This window comes from Phoca vitulina, unplaced genomic scaffold (assembly GCF_004348235.1).
Source record: "Phoca vitulina isolate PV1807 unplaced genomic scaffold, GSC_HSeal_1.0 scaffold3, whole genome shotgun sequence".
NCBI lineage: Eukaryota > Metazoa > Chordata > Mammalia > Carnivora > Phocidae > Phoca > Phoca vitulina.
Genome location: NW_022589706.1, coordinates 60251224 through 60271895, shown reverse-complemented (window position 1 = coordinate 60271895; position 20672 = coordinate 60251224). Strand labels below are relative to the sequence as shown.

At 42.9% G+C, this 20672-nt stretch overlaps 1 protein-coding gene across 8 annotated transcripts in view; it reads left to right on the top strand.

Annotated features, from left to right (window-relative positions):
- Positions 1-9429, top strand: part of RASGEF1B (RasGEF domain family member 1B) — a 632176-nt gene extending 622747 nt beyond the window's left edge. For all 8 annotated transcript variants that reach the window (XM_032400630.1, XM_032400635.1, XM_032400628.1 and 5 more), the window contains 4 exons: positions 3006-3101; positions 3453-3576; positions 4743-4815; positions 8064-9429. In XM_032400630.1, the coding sequence (XP_032256521.1) occupies positions 3006-3101; positions 3453-3576; positions 4743-4815; positions 8064-8088 (318 nt within the window). In that variant the 3' untranslated portion in view covers positions 8089-9429. The remainder of the gene's footprint in view (positions 1-3005; positions 3102-3452; positions 3577-4742; positions 4816-8063) is intronic.
- Positions 9430-20672: the final 11243 nt, after the last annotated feature.

Below are 20672 nucleotides of genomic sequence, written 5' to 3'. Positions count from 1 at the left end.
GGTGAAGCGTGCATATGACACTTGATCTCAGAGTCGTGGGTTCAGGCCCCACGTTGGAGGCAGAGATTACTTAAACGAATAAAATCTAAAAAAAGAAAAAAGAATATTTTGAAAGGGAATTAGAAAACATTATTACTTGAGAAGTTCTCCCATTAAAGACATTATTGGCAGGACCTCCCAGAAACCAGGCTCGTGTTCCCTCCTATTGGTAACCCATACATCTACCTTAGTGCCTGGAAATCCAAAGTCCTTATAATCTCCTGATTCTTATTATGTTAGATTTGTTATAGGGGCTGCAGATATGAAGAAAACTATCAATGAATACATTAGAAGTTGAAGAGCCTATGAGACTTCTTTCTGGCATATGGGCATAAGGAACAGAACAGTGAAGGGAGATTACTTATATTTCTATATTCTTGGAAGAGTGATTCAAACCATTAATAGTGGATCAGTCCAGCAATTCCACTTCTGGATATTAATCCAAAGAAAACCAAAAGATCTCTGTACCCCTATGTTTATTGCAGCATGATTTACAATAGCCAAGATATGTAAACAACCTGAGTATCCACTGATGGATGAATGGATGAAGAGATTGTGGTATATATACACAATGGAATATTATTCACCCATAAAAAAAAAAAGAAATCTTGCCATTTGTGACAACATAGATGAACCTCAAGGACATTATGCTAAGTTAAATAAGTTAGACAAAGACAAATACTAGATGATCTCCCTTATATGTGAAGTCTCTCTCTCTCTCTCTATATATATATATGTATATATATATATGATCATCTTGCAGGCACCATAAATGTGAATATTACATAAAGTATAGCCTCTGTGTCTCAGCTAGAGGCACATGACATGGAGTTATGAAAAGTTTAAAGATCAATGTGAGACAGAATGGTCAACACCACATGAATCTCACAGCCCAGCGCTGAGAATAAAATTCTTGCTTAAAAGCTATTATACTATGCAAGTACCACATCTTGATTATAACTTAGTCTTCATTTCCCTTGGGATGACATATGCTTATTATCTTATAAGTGTATCAATAGTATTTTTCCCTTTTTATGGGCCCCATTGGTTTTTGGGGAGTGCTTAACTGAGGTCAGACCTGTATTATTTAATCCTCACCACAACTCAGTGAGGTAGTTACTATTGTTCCCCTTTTAAGGTGAGGAAACTAGGCTTTCTTAGTATGTTACGCTTACATCAGGGGTTGGCAAACTTTTTCCATCAAGGGCCAGATCATAAATATTTTAGGCTTTGTAGGCCATACGGCCTCTCTTGCAACTACTTGACTCTGACGTGCAGGCATAAAAGCAGACAGACAATATGTAGATGAATGAGCGAGTATGGCTTTTTTCCAGTAAAGCTCTCTGGCCACTGTAAGTTGAATTTCCTTTAATTTTCATGCTCATGAAATATTATTTTGATGTGTGGCTCCTGGGCTATACCAAAACAGGTGGTGGGCCTGGGCTGGGCTGTGGGCCACCATTTGTCGACTCCGGGCTTGTACTGCCAATAAATTGTGGGGCCACATTTTAAGCCGAGGTCCAACGGAGTCCAAAACCCAGGCTTCCCCATTAGAGGTGGTCTTTCAAAGAAGCGAGGTCCAGGGTATGCTTTTTCATTGTTACGATGGCTGTTTAGTCCTAAAATAATAGAGGATTAGCCAGTATTATTTGAAGGGGAAGGTAATGAGGGGATCTTTCCTAATTCGGCTTAAGAGACTTCCATAGACAATAGCAAATGATTACAAGAATACTCAAAGATGCTGTCAAAACCACAGATTCACTTTGGCTGTTCCAGCAACCAGTGAAATAAAAAATAACCAAAGCTTGTTTTTTAAAATGACTTTAGGGGGGGAAATCTGAATTTATCTCTAGAAGTGAAAATTGTTACGTCATATTTTTGCGTATGAACCCAAATGTATGTTTTCCAGGGCTCCCATTCATCTAGTGTAGATGTACCCTATGAGTCATGGGCTTTGGGAGACTTCTAAAACCTGCTCTTGGGTAAACAACAGAGGCCCACAACTTGTGTTTGGAGCATTGTTCGCACTATAGCAAATTTAGAATCTTCAAAAACTTGTTGGCATTTGAGAAAAGGTGGAAGTTACCATGTCTGAGCTTTGTTCTTTGTTCCTTATGGGCTTAGTAGGATTTAGGATAGTTTCTTAGAGATTATTATTTTAGGTTAATTAATTAAATACCACCTCATCAAATCAAAGACCCGTGGCAGGAGAGTCTTACTAGAGGTTTAGTGTTTTTCCAACAGCCATTAATTCTAATGTACACATTTATATTCCTCCTTCACTTGGACGTATCTCACAACATATTGTGCAAGGTACTGCTTAGGTGATTTCCCATGAGAACAGGTGCCTACTTGTTCTCTTCTGAAGGCCAGGTTTACCCAATAGGAAGTTTGCAGCAACTATTACCTAAAACCCTGAGCTCTCACAGTATCTTGAGCGATGTCTTCAAGGGTAAAATGTTCATCTAAAAAGAAATTCATCTAAAATGTAGAAGTCTAAATGATACAACAGTACAGATCTCTAGCAGGGACAGGGGTCACACATCTTAAAAATCTTAAAATGCCTGCAGTGACAGGTGTTCTGTTAATATTTTGCTCCAACTAAGGGATTGCTAAGTGAAAAGCAAGAGTTCTTTTAGATCTTCTTCCATTGATTAGAGCTAGATCTTTTAGATTTATGATATGCTGTTGCAGTGGGGAAGACTGCAAAAGCTACATGAAGCCATCCGCCTCCTAATGCTTGTTGTCTTTGCTGGGGTTTGGTTATTAATAGCATTTGCATCTTTAGCAAAATTATGCAAGGGAGGAAACTGCTGTCATGGGCCGTAAACAAAACACTGTATCTTAATTCATCGTAGCCTATTATGTAAGCCAGCACTAATGTCCTTCATGAATTTCTTGTATTGTTTGATGAGACGCTGAATATCTATTTGCCCAAGCAAACCAAAATCTTTTCTTTTCTCTAGATTGTGATACCATTCTTCAGTCTTTTAATCAAAGATATTTATTTCCTCAATGAGGGCTGTGCCAACCGCCTTCCAAACGGCCACGTCAACTTTGAGGTAAGGGTGGGCCGCAGAATCTGAGCATGGGGAGGGGCCGGCCTCTCTGACGTTCCATCCCGGGCCAGGCAGCCTAAGCAGATTCTGAAGTTCTAGAACACAGTTTTCTCTTTCTCTGTTGTTTTGAAAGGAAATAACACTACTGAGTAGAATAAATTAGTTGCAACGTTATTATTATCATCCGGAAGTATGTGAGTAAGTGTTTACCTGTTCCTCACAAATACCTATAGCTAGTTTTTATTAAATTAAGCAAATCATGTAGTTCAGTTGATTCGAAGCCAGAAGGGAAACATTAAATGGAATGCTCATGATTTTTGATGACCGCTTTTCAACTCTTTTCTTTTTTCTTAGAAATTTTGGGAACTGGCCAAACAAGTGAGTGAATTCATGACGTGGAAACAGGTAGAGTGTCCATTTGAGAGGGACCGGAAGATCTTGCAGTATCTGCTCACGGTGCCAGTCTTCAGTGAAGATGGTGAGTAAGCCTCGTAGCTGGAGCTCCTACCAGCGTCCTCAAGCCCTACCATTAGGGAATGGGTGCATACATGCCTCGTGTCTGGTTCCTCATACAACATGAGGCCTGTCTTCTGACCTCTTCCATCTTAAGAGTTTTCTGTTGCACAGGAAACCATATGATTTATCCCTAAAATATTTGCCAGGCACTCACTCTTCACCCATAAACAGATTGTTTCCATGTTTAAACATTCTTTATAATACTAGAGCTGCAGAGCTTTGGGCACAAATGGAAAGGTTTTGAAGGACTTTTTTCCCCCTTGTTTGGACTTGCTTCATTGGACCAAAAATGTTGACATTAAAAGTAATTTGAAAAAACAAAAATAAAAAAAAACAGGTAGTTGCTCCCTGCTGCTATTTGAAAAAGTAGTGGAAAATCTTGACCTGTTAAGACATTAAGGAATTTGAGGCAGAAACAGTGATTGTCTGTACTGAAAAAAATTGATGAGAAGAGAATTAAAGTTTGTAAAAGACTTAGGGATTTATTCTTTTGATCTTTTATATTCTGATATTCTCGAAATCACTAGTATTATTAACAATTTATCACAGATTGATAGTGCTTGTGATAATGACTGAAGTGCATTTTGCATTAATATTTTACCCACTCCAGATGGGACTTGGTTGCTATTAACCTCTACAAATAAGATCAATACCAAGCTTTTAAATCTTTGAATGAGATACTTTTTGATTTAAAAATAAAGAAAAAAATATTAGAAGAATGAAAAAGTGGCCTGGAAATTCTGGCTTTTTAGCTATGAAAGGTGTTTTAAAAATCAAGGCTACCAGGAAAGGATCCCCCTCCCATCCCCTTCTTCATAAAGAACATAACTGTGAGCGTGTGATAGCATCATGTGGCTTGCATTTGTAAGCTGTTTCCCCCCATAAACTGTCAGTTAATTAAGTGCCTTTTTGGCCTAGAGGCCCTTGGGTTTTTGTTGAGATGGTCAATCAGGCAAAGTGATATTTTGTGTTCTTAATGAAACTATGATGCTTCTCAGTTGTAATTGGATATGTTAAAGAGTTTTGCTTTAGGGTTTAGCTCACCTTAAATAGGAGGCGGATGGTGGTGGGTAATATACCAGGAGAAGCCCTCGGTGTTCATGCATTCTTACTTTTTGTTGATTGTAGCACTCTACTTGGCTTCCTATGAGAGTGAAGGACCTGAAAATCATATAGAGAAGGACAGATGGAAGTCCTTAAGGTGAGTCTCTGTGCTTCTCATTGCTGTGCGGCTCGATAGGCCATGTTGGACTTACTTGAGGAAAGCCACATGCTTTCTGTAGGAAGTCCCTCCCTGTGTGTTCCGAGTCCTCTCTGCTCCTTATCTCTTGTCACCTGAATCTTTGCGGATGAGAATCCTCATTGCCATCACTCAGTTTTATCGCCTTTCACTTTTTTTATACTGTGACACATGCGGTGACTCTGCTCTCCTTTCTTTCTCGCATTATTTACCCCATAGTATGTATGGTAGAAAGAGCACTGACTCGTTCCCTTCATCTAAAAGATAACAAGTTCAGACTCTATTTCTGAATAGTTCTAACACTAAAAGTTTATTTGACCTGAGATAAAAGAGACCCAAGCACCAGTTGGTTCAGTAAATCTGAGTGTGTCACTCTCTCAGCGACTGGATTTTGGTCCCCATTTTGGTTTGAGAGAAAGAGGAAGCTGGGACTTTATTTACTTATCTTTTAAAGATTTACTTATTTGAGAGGATGGGAAGGGATAGAGGGAGAAGGAGAGACTCCCAAGCAGAGCACAGAGCCTGATGCAGGGCTTGATCTCAGGACCCTCAGATCATGACCTTAGCAGAAATCAAGAGTCGGACACTCAACCGACTGAGCCACCCAGGCGCCCCAGAAATTGGGACTTGAAACATAATTCAGAATCTATTCAAATTGAAGAATTGTGTTAATCTATTGATATTTTCAAGCAAATGTATTTTCAAAAAAACAAGGATGGGTAATAGGGAAATGCATATTTTAACCATTTGAGATATTTTAATAGGTAAAATAGCCCAGAATTCAGTAATCGTATAATCAAAATTGCTCTATTTGTATTTCTAATAAGAGACTCTGGGAACATGTGCCTTTTTGTACCAGGGTGGACAAGCACATTTCTCTTCTTCCCAAAGGCATTTGGGAGTCTTCATTATACTTGATATTGGGCTGTGTTTCATGAACTAGGGTATCCTAGATATATTTGCTTTGTGTGATTTCATTTGTTTCAAAGGAAAATTTAGGTTTTCTGTGTACCTCTCAGTGAAGAGGGAGGGATGCAGAGGCAATGGAATCATTAGCCTTAGAACATGTCATGGTGATAGGTAAAGGATTGGAGATGTTTCTTTTATCCCAGACACAAACGTAAAGAAGGTGTGGCCAACACCTGGAATCAAGGGAATGTAACAGGCTTGCTGGGCTGGTGCTCAAGACTACTTTCATGAAATTGTGTGCCTGCCAGTGGCATATTTATATTAAAATTTCGTATTGCTCTGTTGGGGTTAAAGGATATTTACGGCACTCTTCAGTGTTATCCATGTGTAAAACACGAGCCTCAGAGCCCATATCTTGCTGGATAAGAGCTTTAGGAATGACTCCTTGTTGTTCTTTGCCTTCCATGTTTCTCCTCATTTTAATTCCCTTTCTGTTTTTTTTTAAGAGCCTGAAGTTGATATGGCCCCTGAGTATAGCTTAACTCTTGTGACTTTTATAGATTTTTAAAAAACTGGTAAGCAGGGAAATTGGCTATACTTAAATGATACCTGGTATCGGCATTTTACCTGTGAAATCCAGACACATTAAATAGTCCACACCTCCCACATACTTTTTTTCCCAGGATTTTCTGATTGTTATTCTTTTATGCCATATTCCTAGTGGTTAGTGGTTAGTTTGGAAGGGTTCGTAAAGTCAAAGAGTTGATAGTAAAAACTAAAGATCAAATTACACAATCTCTTCCCATATCTATATGTACCGTACACACAATATACAATAACAGTTAACATTCTCTTGGTTGAAATATGACCAGAGAATTTAGTGGAGAATTTAGAAATAGGAAGTGAAAAAGAGGGTGCCCTGTACTGGCTTAAATTCAGACACAAATCCATGAATCTGTCCGCAGTTGTACTCAACTCAGAAGTGTTCAGTAATAATGCTTCTGATAAGCATTCATTGAGGGGCTAGCCCCAGCACAAATAGAGAGGACGGTGTATGGGGAAATATGTATCTAAACACAGTGAAGATGTATTCTTGGTATAACAGACGAGTTTCTACATGAAAATTGTTTTTAAGGAGACTTGAAGAACAAACTCTCCTTTGAGTCTGGGTAATAGCTGTGCACTCTGCCCTTTCCACATCCTGTGTCATCTCAAGGCCCCGCTCCAATGCCTCCCCCTCTCTGATTCATATCTCCCCAGAAGGAGTCTAAGGCAGTCTTCTCCTGTTACAAGCCAACGGGTTGTCTTGTAGTGCATTGCTTCTTATCCCTACTACAATGTAAGCCCCTCGAGGGCAAGCACGGGGTCTTTCATGCCTGCTGCAGCGCTGGGCCCGTGCTCCTGCCATGTTGGGGAATGACGCTGGGTTAAGGCAGGTGTTGGCCCAATCATAGCAACCACCAAGAGGATAAAGAAGAGAAAATAGGCTATGATGGTTTGCAAAGCTGCATGTGTTAAGTGGATACAAAGACTATTCTAGGATGATAATACCTAGCTGAAACTTACATCGCATTAACTTTGAAGGCAATTAGATAATTTCCCGTAGATGCTTTTCCTGCTGACCCTAGTGCCGTTCAGTCGGACACGTAGGCTCAGCAGTGGCAATGACAAATATACCTCTGATGGTAGGCACCTTTCTTGTCACTGTCTATTTACATGCTCTCAATGGACATTGGAATGTGAAGATGCTTATATTTACTGAGTAAGCCCATCTGTGATAAGACCAGTGCAGATGTAAACGCTTTTAATAATTAATGACTTGTCTTTTTGTTTTTGTTTTAATATAAAGCCACTCAAAATAAAGATTTACCTATAAACAAAGCTTTTGCCAACTCCATTAATAAATATTTATTTGAAGTGACTAGCAGTCACTAGCACAAAAACCAGAAGGACTTCAATGCTTAATATTTTTTTCTTCCTCTTTTTTTTTTTAAGAGAGTGAGAGAGCATGCACGTGGGTGGGGGGGCGGGGAGCGGCAGAGGGAGGGGGAGAGAATCTCAAGCAGACTCCCCGCCGAGCGGGGCTCGATCTCACAACCCTAAGATCATGCCCTGAGCCAAAAATCAAGAGTCCGAAGCTTAACCGACTGAGCCACCCAGCTGCCCTTCTTCCTCTTTTTAACTATGTGTAATCAAACTTAAAGCCTAGGAGAGGTGAAACTAGTATTAGGCAAGACCTTTTAATCCTAACTGAAATCATCTGCCACATTCGTTCTCACACTGTCTTCTTTATTACTCAGGTCCAGCCTCTTAGGCAGAGTTTAAGGAACGGGATGCTGACCGTCACCACTGCTGTGTCACTCGGATCACTGAGGGGCTGGCCTTTGTTATTTGGCATCTAGTTCTACAAAATAGCCTGCTAAGTCCCTGTAAGCAAGCTCGCCCAAGAGCAGATGGGGAACTTATTTCCCACAGCTGACAGATTGACTCGGATTTGGGGAGAACTGACATGTTCACTGAAGACACTTGAGAAAGAATCCTCTACCGATCCGGCTCTGCACATGATTCATCTTCTGGAATTTCCATGTGAATCACAGCTCTGCATCTGGATGGAGCTTTCTTTTGTGTGTGTGTGTTTTTTTTTTATTTGGTTGAACATTTGCTGCTAATGGGACTTGCCCAGCTGAGTGCTGGCTCTTAGGAAGCCCATGTTTCTTTGTTAACTTAAATGAGAAAGGGAGAGGAGGGAGGGGAGAGAACCTTCCATGTAGATCCCAACTTCAGCTCCACGGTATTGCCAGGAGGGGTAAGATGGTTCACTGCTGACTCTGGACTTTGTTTCCCCTTAGTGTGTGCTGTATTTTGAATTCCTCTCCTCCCTCTTCCTGCAAGATTTTGAGTTGGCTGCTGGTTAGCAAACTCCTTTTTACCCATATAAGTTATTTAATATAATGAAGCTCAACACTGTGGTAGGAAAATAGCCACTAGGAAAAAAAAAAAAAAAAGCAGAGTTTGTCGTTGGACTGCTTAACGTTCTAGAAGGACTTTTTGTTTTCTCTGCCCTTCTGAGCAGTTTACAACTGACCACTGTGTTCTACAGATGTATTTTTCAGTAGTTTTTTGTTACTTAGTTTTCCATCATGCCTGTGTTTTTCCTCTTGTAAATTTAAATTATCTGACTTTAAGGGTCTTGGAAAAAACCCATGGCCTAATTACAATTTAATTTTTTGAACAGACTGTTATTTTTCATTATGCTTGGGAGTCTGTTGGTGACTAAACATGTGAACAAAGAATAAATTGGAAGAGTTAATCCCCCCTCCCCTCCACTGCAGCAGTGAACGAAAACAAATGAAAAACATCTTGCTGTTAACTCAAAGGTCGATCTAATTGTGAAATAGTTCACCTTGTTAAACATCTCAATAAGTCTGTGGCTGCTCTGCAAACGGCCATTATATTTATTTACTCTAGGAGAAACTGTAGAGTAGTAAACCGTGCTAATGAAAAAAACAAAACATCATGTTCAAAACAGAGATGTATTTGAGAACTGAATGACATGGTTTCCAAAACCAGAGCATGTGTGTATGCTGCACGCCATCTCAGCAGACCCACAGTGTCTCCAAGTTGTCCCTGTACAACCATCAATATATTTTAAACTCTGCGGCCAGGAGCTGTGGCGTCTCTCTTTTCTTTTATGGGTGGGGTTGTTGGGGTGGGGGGCTGTCGTCAAAGCAAGTCAACTCAAGTGACTGGCTAGGAGGGTGTCTGTCCTTGAGGAAGTGGCCTTGAGGAGTACGTGTGCGGATATTTATTTTCTAAAAATGGATCAGAGCAAGCATTTAATAAATAGCACTTGCCAGGCACTCTCCAAGTGGATCGCCATCCCCGCTTTTTAGGTGGGGGAACGGCATATTAATAATAGTAATAATAATGATAATAACAATAATTTGTCCACGGCCACATAGCTATTGAAAGGCCCCCAAATTTGAAGGAGGCCGAGCTTTGAACCGTGCCGCCAAGCCTTCTCCAACTTCGATATAACCTTTCAAACTTGCAAACTGCCCAGGGATCGTGCTTCGGTGCAGATTTGGATTCTGCAGGTCTGGGGTGGGGCCCAGAGGTTGCTAATGCTATTGGTCCTGGAATCTGCTTAGAGTAGGAGGGCGCCCCACAATACTGCTGTTTTTCCCTGAGGAAGGCCTCTCCCTGAGCTCCGTGCCCCTTTCCTTGTTGCCGTGACAACTGTGCTGTTTCTCTCTCAACCATCCACATCCAGGGTCAGCTAACCACGGGCTGCTGGCCAAATCTGCCACAATGGTTGAAAAAAATCAAAAGAATAAAATTTGATGGTTTGCGAAAATCATATGAAATTTAAATTTCAGTGTCCATAAATAAAGTAGAACACAGCCACACTCATCCGCTCAGGCATTGTCTTGTGGCTGCTTTCTGCTGTAGAATCTTCTAGTTGTGGCAGAAACAGCATGGCCCGCAAAGCCTCAAATAGTCACCCTCTGGCCCTTTACAGAAAGTTTGCTGACCGGCCCCTGATCTCAAGTGGTCGTTTTGAGCATTACATAAATGAGTTTGCAAAGATGCTATACGGTCTCTATTAGACCATTAGATACATACATGTGGCTGCTGGAAAAATTTTACTGAAGTGGAATGAGGCTTAAAACGTGATGCTAAGGCTATTTAAACAATTTTCATGGAAAGGGTTGCCATTCTCACACATAGCCTCTTGTCTTAATATCTAGCTAAACCGGGGGTTTAAAGCATGTAGTTGACTGATCTGTGGCAATCATTTACTCTTCTCCTCTTCATGCCGTGTATCTGGACTCCCCAGCAGGTTAACAGATCCATGTCCAATTTACGTGGCTGGACGGAAGCCTCGGTAAACACAGTGTAAGCAGCACGGGGCCATGTCAGTCAGTAGATTTCGGTTCAGGAGGTACTCTGTCCAGGCGCGCCAGACATTCCAAAGCGGGCTCCGCGCTGAGCCCTGGAGGGAGCCTCCGAACAACCGGGGTTGGGTAGGGAAGGAAGAATGTACCTTTCTCCGTGGCAAGGGTCTCCTGTGTTTGCCGACACAGGCTTGAGCTCCCCAGGGGCGGCCTGCCTTTCATCTCACAAAGAACATCCTTGCATATGGTCGTCTTACCTTTGCTTTGAAGGTCTTCAGCTTTGCCTCTCCACTCGACCTGGCTCTGGCACCCCGGCCCGATGCCTCACCCACCTTGTGCTTTTCTCCTAGCACACTTTTCTTTCTGTGCTTTTCTTTTTCTAACTGCCGCCCATATGCCTCCTGCACTTAGAATCTCAAGAAACCACAGCCTACCACTGGCAGCTGAGTCACTGGACGATATAGGAACGTTGAGCTGTGGATTATTAACATCCTCTACCTGCTGCTGGGGTAGATTTTGTTTACTTTGTGACTTGTCTCAACAAAAGAAAGACAGTGCCTGCCTCTTTTCCAAACATATCTTACTATCCTGACCAACGGTGCACAACTGGGGGTAATTTTCTTTTGGAGCTAAGGGTTCAAAGGAATTCCTAAATTTGTTGCCTGGGAAAAAAAATGTGAGTTACCTGGAAACTAGTAACCAAACATAAAAAAAGATATTCTGATAGCAACTCTGTCAGTTTTACCCTTGAGACATTTTTTTTTTTTTTTAAGATTTTATTTTTAAGTAATCTCTACCCCCACAATGGGGCTCAACTTACAACCCCGGGATCAAGAGTTACACACTCGACCCCCTGAGCCGGCCAGCTGCCCCACCCTGGAGACATTTGAAAAGGAAAGACGTTTGCCAGATTTGGGCTTCGAGAGTTTTACTAAAAAATTAAAACTTCCTGGATAAGTCAAGCCATGGTTTTTTTTCCGGATTTGAATGATCAGATCATCCCCTCAACTGTCTGCTTCACGTAATCGAGATCACTGGCTCCACTAAATGCCAACAAAAGAGATGTTGGGGTTTGAGGTTTATGCATCTGAACCTAGCAGGTTAGGGACCTATCATTCAAAACTAGCAAATAAGGCTCCATGCAAAAAAGACCACTGCCCTAATTCTACATTAAAAAATCAACTCCTCCTAAAGGATGTATACATACTTTTTTTAAACTTAGTGCAATAAGGAGGTTCCCAGGCAGCTAATTCCCTTTTTAGTGCTAGCAGCCTTCAACAGGCTTAATTCCCACTCTGAAAACCTAAAACCCTGCTTCATTTCTCTATGATTTGATCTATTAAGAGAAGAAAAATTCCAAATGTGTGTGATCACACTCTGGACAGTATGAGAGATCTATCTTAGAATACTGTTAACTGTTAGCACACTTAAGTTTAAATATGCACAGAATCCAACCTTTTTTACTTCTAGGCAATGGTTTTGTAGGTCATAATTTAGGGAATTAAAGAGGAAGAAGGGAACTGATATTTCTTAGAGTCAAGAAGAAAATGATGTACTTCTCGAAGGGTGCCAAACCAATGGGTTTTCTACCATGAAACAAAGTGCATTCTTTCCCTCTTTCCACCCTACACTGCTTGGAGAAAATGATAGTTAGCTTGAAATCATCTTTCTCTGGATGAACTGCTGTGGGAAAGTAAGTTCAGCACAGTGTATTGTCAACTTGGTTGAAACATGGACTTGGAGGACCATGGGCATTGTTAAATTTTTTGCAAAGCAATTATGAAATCTCCTAAGGGCATGTGAGTGGTGTGGGGAGTTAACGTGTGCTCAGTAAGTGTGTTGAATGCACGAGCAAGCCAATTAATCCGTCTGGTTATTGGAGATTCACAGGTTTTTGCTTTCTTTGGGTTGACTAAATAGCAAAAGTACCTCTAAGACATTTGGATTTTGGAAATAAGTATAACTTTAAGTAATTCTGGTCCATGCTCATCGGTGCCCAGAGATCAACAAGGTAAATCCAAGGCACTGAGGTTTGTTTTTACTATGATGATGCTTAATTAGACTGCTAACATCCCCCTGTGTTTACTGGTACCAACAATCGTAACAAGAAACCCATCTTTAAAAATAATATTAATTGGGACCAAGATTGCTCAGGGTTCTGGGATAAGTTGGAAAGCCACTCTGTGAGAGTATTAGATGAGTCACATGAGAACGGAGTGCTAAACTGCACCGTGCTGAGATTTGTGGGACTTTGGGGAAGTCTCCCCACCTCTCTGAACCTCAGTGTCCTCCTCTGTAAGTAATGGGTCTGGACTAATTGATGTGGGACGGCCATTCCAGAGCTAAGAGTCTGTGGTTTGGGAAAGCCCTTCTCAGCCTGCCCCACTGACAGGTGAATTAGCAAGTAAATACAGCATCCTGCATCTCTGCCTGCAACCTTTTCTTCCCCCCTGCCTCTCCTGTGTTTTGTGTCCTTGTGTTTGAAGACAGAAGAGATCAGAGGCTAATTGCTACTCAGAGGAGACAAAGGAGTACTAGAGGCTCAAGTCACCCCCCCAGTGGTTCCCCACACCGGGGAAAGAGTTCTCTATAGTGAAAAGTGCCCGTTAGACCAGAAATCAGAAAATACCCTTTGTGCAAGGCCAGCGGAATGATTTCAAAGCTGCTAGATTAAGAAAGCACAGTGTCTGAAGATGACAAGAATAGCTTTGTTGTGTAGACTAATCTTTGCCACAGCAGCTGTTGTAATTGTGCTTGTTTATGTAGATAAAATCATATAGAAATTGCCTGTTCACACCTAGTCATTTACAAATGAGTCATGCTTTGGCTCAAAAGACCCAGATTCACACAAGTGATGATCAGAGCCCGCTTCTGCATTTTGTCAACTTTCGTGTCTTGGGCCAGAGGGGCCCTCCTCAGTGGTAAGCAGCAGAATCTGACTTACCTGTTAGAGGAAGTCCCACACTGAAGGAGACCAGGAGTACACGCCAGTCCTCTGAGGATGAACACCTTCTTTCCTGAAGCTACCCATGTTCCAGGAATCCTAATCCAGGAAGACCTCTGCCATGGAGAAAAGATCAAAGGAAGAACACAACAGGCAAGAACTCAGAAGAGGGAGAAAAAAATGTAGGGAGCGGGGGCGGGGATCTGTACATAGCAAAGCTTTTGACAAGTTTAAGAAGAGGTGTGATATGAGCAGCGTCAGAGTTTCTGAGACGCTCAGAAGATGTAAACTCTAATAAAACAGTGAAGCTAGGCAATATGTGGGGAAATTACAAACTACTTGCTATCAAAATAGGTATTCGATAAATGAATAGACCTAGATATGTAGGAGGATTGCTTTTAATTATAGTCACTTACTTTACTGATTCCATACAATTTTATGAAATTCTGGAAAATGGGCGTCATCGTTCCCTCTCCCCTTATCCAAAAATGATCAAGCCCTTTGTCGCAGGGCAAAGAGAAGCTGGCTGGAGTGCTTGCCTCTCAGCCAGTTCGGACCTAGGAAGTAAGGATAACCCGCGGGGTTTTTGGGTGCCCCCCAAAGGCTCAAGCATTGTGAGATGCTTTCTCTCCTTCAGACTATTCTCTTGGCTCACACATCAATCCAGCCCTGCTGTGTGTCAGGTGCACAGTGGAATAAAGGAGATCCCTTATCTCTGCCCTCAAATTTTATAAGGCGGTGAGGGTGCAGGCTAATTACCAAAATATTCTTACACATGGAATGTCCTAGGTTCGGAGAGTTTAGGATATGATACAAACAGTTCTTCGGTTTTTCTCTTCAAGTTATTTTTTCAACCCATAGCTGTCAATCTGGAACAAGTCCGAAGGGAGTTTTAGTCTGCCTCATCCAGCCCTGTGTGGCCTTCAATTTCCAGAGTCTGTCCTCAGTGGAACTCTGGGTTCTAGCAGAGATGGAAGGAATGAAGGAAAGTAGTGTTACTGCTAAGATCGGCCACCTCTTCTAATACAATTCCCAGGTGCTTTTGTATGCATAGAGCTTCTCTTTTCTTTGCCTTCACAAAGAGTCCTGTCAAGTATCTCTGCTTGGAATGAGCCTGGGCCCCAGAAGGCCGGTGGTCACATGGCTCAGCGGATTGGGGGATGAATGGAGGAACCTCAGCCTTGCCCATGACAGACAACACTGTTCCCAATAAGGCTGGTAAATTCCCAGCTCCCATCCTACCTCCTGAACTTGCTCTGTGTCCTGGAGCTTCCACTCACCCCTCTCTCCAAAGCAAGGCATCACTTTCATTAGGGTTTACTGATCTAAGCTAGCAATTGGAAGGTTTAAATTTGTTAATCTAATTCATTCTATTAAGTGATTGACTAAGAATCATTCTATGTTAGCATTCTAACTGGGAGAATGTTAGGGCATCCAGTAGAGCGAAATTTAAGAATTTAGGCAGCGAGGGGAGACATGAGGACGAGGAGAACTAAAGCCATAAAATATAAGAGCTTTAAAGGTTTTACCAAGCAATTGATTAATTTAGCCATCAAGCTGGTTGGTGAGTGGCCCGGGACCCGAGCCACAATCTGGGACTCTTCCCTTGCACTAAGCAGATGCCCGCTTAAGGCAGGCCAGCCTGCCTGGGACTCCGCCCAGGTTCCCGTCCTTAGCAATTCGTGCTGTTTTCAGCTATCCCAGCACTTTGGAAGTTACAGATTCTCTAACTGTCAAGAAAACAAAGGGAAGATCTAATCCAAGATTTGGTGAGTCCCTAGGCACGCTTCACACTATGCAAAATGCCAGAGATACCGAGGTGTGAGTGAAACCCAGCACCTGCGCTGTTGCTTTAAAATCCTCTACCAGCTCAGGAGGGCTCCGCTTCTCCTGAGAAAATCAGCCTCTATAGTGAAACTGATGTCGGGAGCTCATCTCTCCTGGACGCTGCACCTGAACGTTTTATTTTTGTCTAATTAGTTTGGGAGATCAGAGCCCTTTGCAGGGCGGATGCAAACCTGAGATTTTACAAATGTCTGCCTGGGGAGCTCCTACTCTGTGTAGGTCCAGGGCCACGTGTATCCTTGTATTCCGCACAGGCAGAGGAGGACAGCTCCGGACTGAAATCCAACCAGCACCCACCCACCAAGCTGTGTGGAGCCTCCGTGGAGGCAGCCTCCATCTGGAGGACGGGATGCTTTGGTGCCATCCAGCCTCCCCATGAGGCGCCTGTTCCTAACTGGCACCGAGGCTCTCGATACACTGCCAGCATCCCTGCAAAAGGGCGCGGATGAAATGCTCTAGTCAAAGAACCAACTTGTGTTTGTGATGGTTGAGGTAGGGTTTAAGTTGTGGCCTGAGAGGTAGGCAGGAGCCACCTGGATGAAAGATTTGGGCTCTGTATTGAGAAATATCACTTTTCCCTAAATGTCTATGTAGAGCCACTGAAGGATTTTCGGCCGTGAGGTGTCGGGCAGCATTTTTCTTAAAGGTGGATTCACCTTGAAGCTTCAAGCCCTCTCACTGCTACATCCGCTTTGAAGACCCTGGCCCTAATTTTATATTGAGTCTCAAAGTCCTTGATCTTAAAGAATTTTCCCCTAAAATTATATGAACTCTAGTTTCCTACAAGCCTGGATCCACATCTTACTGTCCCCCGGACTGCAGACCTGTACATTATACCTCTACTTGGATGGCTGTGTCCAAATACAAAAGCAAAAAATTGGCAATTTCTCACCAGTGGTAGTCATCTCGGTGCTAGTCACTGAGTCTTTCCAACTCTGATTTCCAGGCATGTGGTAGGATTGCACTCCCATCATCCCCTCTGAAGTGAGGCAGAGCTCTGTGATTGCTTTGATAAAATGTGAGTGGAAGTGACTTCACTTCCCAGCAGGAGATTTCAAAGCCAGAGTTCAATTCATGGCGCTCCCTTCCAACTGCTGTGGTTATGGAGGAAAGGTGTCAGGAGGAAGCCTCAGCCCTTCTGGGTCCCCGAGCGAATGCTCCGAGCTGAGCTCCCTGCCAACAGGCAACAGACATGTACTATGAGTGGGAGAAAGATGTGTGTGGATTAAGCCAGGGAAACCTGGGGTCTGTTTGTTACTACAGCATTGCCTAGTCTGTCCTGATTGATGTATTTCCCAGATATGTCCTTCTTCCTGTTTTTCCATCTCTGTAAACATCAGTTCAGTCCTCTGGGTTGCTCAGGCCAGATCACTGGGTCTCATCCTTGCTCTCTCTTTCTTCGAATGCACATCAATTGTCCTGTGGCCTGCACCTTCAAACATATCTAGAAACTGACTACTTACCACTGCTATCCCTTCCACCAGGTCAAGACACCATCATCAACAGCCTCCCAAACCCTGTGGCCTATGTACCACATCTCAGCTAGGGTGGTGGTTTAGGACACAAGTCCATTTATGTCACTCATCCCATTGCCCATACTACCACAGTGGTCTCACATCTCACTCAAAGTGAAATCTGAGGTCCTGTAAGATTTAACCCTGTTGCCTTTCTGGCCTCACCTCCTACCCTCCTCCCCCTCGCTCATGCAGATCCAGGCACACACTCCTTACTAATCCATACACACATTGAGCCTTGTTCCAACCATCCCCTTGGCCTGGAGCCCTCTTCCCCATCAGCTTTATGGCTCATTCCTTCTTCACCAGCTCTGCTCAGATGTCTCCTTCTCAGTGAGGCCTTCTGGTTGATGCCCTCTTGTGATATTGTGAATTATAACAAGAAATATATACTTGGTTTTCTTCCCTTCCTGGTTTCTGACACAGAGGTCCTAAACCCTTGGAATTTCCTAAGTGAGGAGAGTGAGAAAGGTGTCTTTTGTTATGTTAATGAGGTCATTTTTGGAAAGCACCTAAGGAAGGAGGCTGGTTGCCTGGAGAACCAAACTTGTGGTTAGAGAGTTGGAACTTTCAGTTTCACCTCCTCTGACCTGGGGGAGGGGAGAAAAGCTGGAAGCAGAACCAATCACCAATAACCAAATGATCTGATCAAGTATGCCTAAGTAACGAAGCCTCCATAAAAACTGAAAAGGAAGTGTTCAGAGACCATCCAGGTCGGTGAGCACATGGGGAAGCAGAGAAAGTGGTGTGCTCTGAGAGGGCATGGAGGTTCTCTGACCCCCGGCCCTACACCCTGCCCTACATTTCTCTTCCAGCTGGCTGAGTTATATTCTTTTATATTTATATTCTTTTATAATATATTATTATATTCTTTTATAACAAACCGGTGATCTATTAACTGAAATGTTTCTCTGAACCCAACAAAGAGGTAGTGGAAACTTCAGATCTATAGCCAATAGGTCAGGAGTTCAAGTTACAACCTGGACTTGCGATTGGCATCTGAAGTGGGAGCGGTGGGCAGTCTTGCAGGGCCTAGCCCTTAACCTATGCGATCTGACCTAGAATTCACTGAATCATAGGACATCCAGCTGGTTTTGGAGAATTGTTTGGTGGTGTGCCACCCACATGTTGGAATTAGTGATCAGAATTATTTTCCCTAAATCAGCAGCCCCCTCCCAACATGTCTTTAAGTTGGGAATAACACATAATCAAGCTTACCACTACATGCTGGGTTCTCTGTTAAACTCCTGATAGACATAAACTAAGTTACTTACAAATATCCTATGGCATGGAAACCATTCTTATTCTTACTTAAGGAGTTGAGAAACCGTGGCACAGAAACGTTCGCAAGTTGCTCAACATCACAAAACTGGTAAGTGACACAACTTAGATTTATCTGTGTCAGACTAGAAAAGTCATGCTCTTCATTGCCATGTCATTTTGCTTCTTCGATTAGGAAAATTCCAAAGACATAAGAAAACTTGATTTCAGCAATGTTTAAAATAAGTATTTCTGTCATCCATATATCAGTGCACAAATGGAGACCCTGTCACAGCACAGTCCAGCAGAATTCAGAGCTTGCTGGGCAGGGGCTCCCGGAGCACAGCGTGAGGTCGATGTCTGCTCACATACAGTTGCTCAGGCAGTGACGGTGCTCCGACTCTGTCCTTGTTTTGTTCTCATTTTTGTCATTGACCAGCATGACGCTGGAAACATTCACAATACTGATGGAGTTTTCATTTTGTTGCGATGACAAATTAAACCAAACCAGATGAAGCTTGACTGACGTTAGGTTTAAAACTCACTCTTGTAAATTCAGGTGGAGGAAGATGGGTCTTAACAAAAGTTCATGTAAAGGGCGCTAGTGATTTTAACTGACATATATCTTCATTGGACCAAAATAGGTATTTGTAGTAGCCACTTCAGTCTTATTAAGACAAATCCTGCATCCAGATGGAGGAAGACTAGAGGTCTATAGTCAAGGGCCTGCTAATCCACGTCTGTTTTAGGTCATCTTGTTGTTTTGTCATCCTAATAGGGCTTTTAATTTTTAATTTTTTTTAAAGATTTATTTTATTTTAGAGGGGAGGAGGGGCAGAGGGAGAGGGAGAGAGAATATCTCCAGCAGACTCCACACTGAGCACGGAGCCCCATGTGGGTTTCCATCTCACAACCCTGAGATCATGACCTGAGCCGAAACCAAGAGTCGGCCACTTAAATGACTGAACCACCCAGGTGCCCCTGTCATCCTATTGTTTTTAGTTCTGAGTGCCAGGTTTGATGAGGGACATTGACAAACTCAGGAGCACCAAGAAGGCTTTGATGAGGGACATTGATAAACTCGGGAGCACCAAGAAGGCAGTGATAAGGACGGTGAAGTTTTAGAAATCAAAGCCATGTGAGACCCAGAGTTATTGAGCCAGAAGGGAAGACTTGGTGGAAAGGAACCACTGTCAGAAGTCTCCCTCTATTGTGTAAAAGGGAGGAATTAGGGTTCAAAAGGGAAAATCGCCAGGAGGCAGATTTCAAGTCAATGCGAAGAATTTTTTAATCAACAACTATGCCCTGTGTCTCTCAGGGTTACGAGAGATAGTTCAGTGAATAGTATTGTGACCATACCCCTGCCTTCAAAGGGCTCACTGACCAGTAAGAGAACCAGTCTGCGACTTGTAAATGTTGACTTTGCTCAATTGCAACCATTGAAGCTGCTGGGGTCTGCAGGGCACAGAGAGAAGTGGTTGATTCCCTCCCCGTAAGTGGTCAGGGACACAACAGAAGCAATTATTAAGCATAACGTAGAAGCACAAGGATGCGTTCTGCAGGGGGATATGTGCTAGGGGCATGCTCCCAGGAGAAAGCAGTAAGGGGGTTAGGGATATCATAAAAGGATCGGAAGAAGCCAAGCAAAAGGGCAATTTCAGGTGAAGTCCCAGATTCAGCCTGATCCCCACGCCCATGAGGAGCTCTGGAACATAAATGACACTCAGAGTTTGTCCTTCTAGAGTGGAAATAGTGAGCCTTTTGTACTTCTACAGTAGTCTGTCACTGGTACCCTGATGGAGGAGCAGGGGGTGGGGGTATAAAACTCCCAGCATATGGGGAAGAGGCAGGGCATCTCCAAGGCCATCCTCTGAGGGCATAGGTGCTGGGTGTGGGCCATTAGCAGAATGTGCTGAAGTTGAAGGAAGGGTGCAAGATATGGTTAAAGGATCCCATATAACCAGGGGATCTGATTCCATACCAGCACTGTCTGCCATCAAAGATCTGGAAGGGAGGGCCTTCTAAGCAAAAGAACTCGCTGAGCAAAGGCCCCACAACTTAGGTGTGCTTAGAGAAATAGATGCAGCATCACTCAACATAAAGGGTGACTAGAACATAAGGAGGAAAAATGCTAAAGTACTTTGCGGTACTAAGGAAAAAAATCCAGCAAGTTAGCTCAAGAGAGGCAGGAATCTCAAGGAAATCTAGGGGGAAAAAATCCTGTAATATATTGACACTTCACTGACGCTGATTCGGGAAGGGGATTCAGGATTCAGGATGCTCTGGGGATCTCACATGCAGGAGATAATATCCAAGGTCGAGAATCTCTTGGCCTAGATAAACATCACTGACCTTTTCTGAGCAGAACTTTTTGAATCAGCACACTTCTTAATCTGCTGTAAGCTTTGGGCAGGTACCAGCCCCTGGTGCCCAGCGGCTGTCACTGGG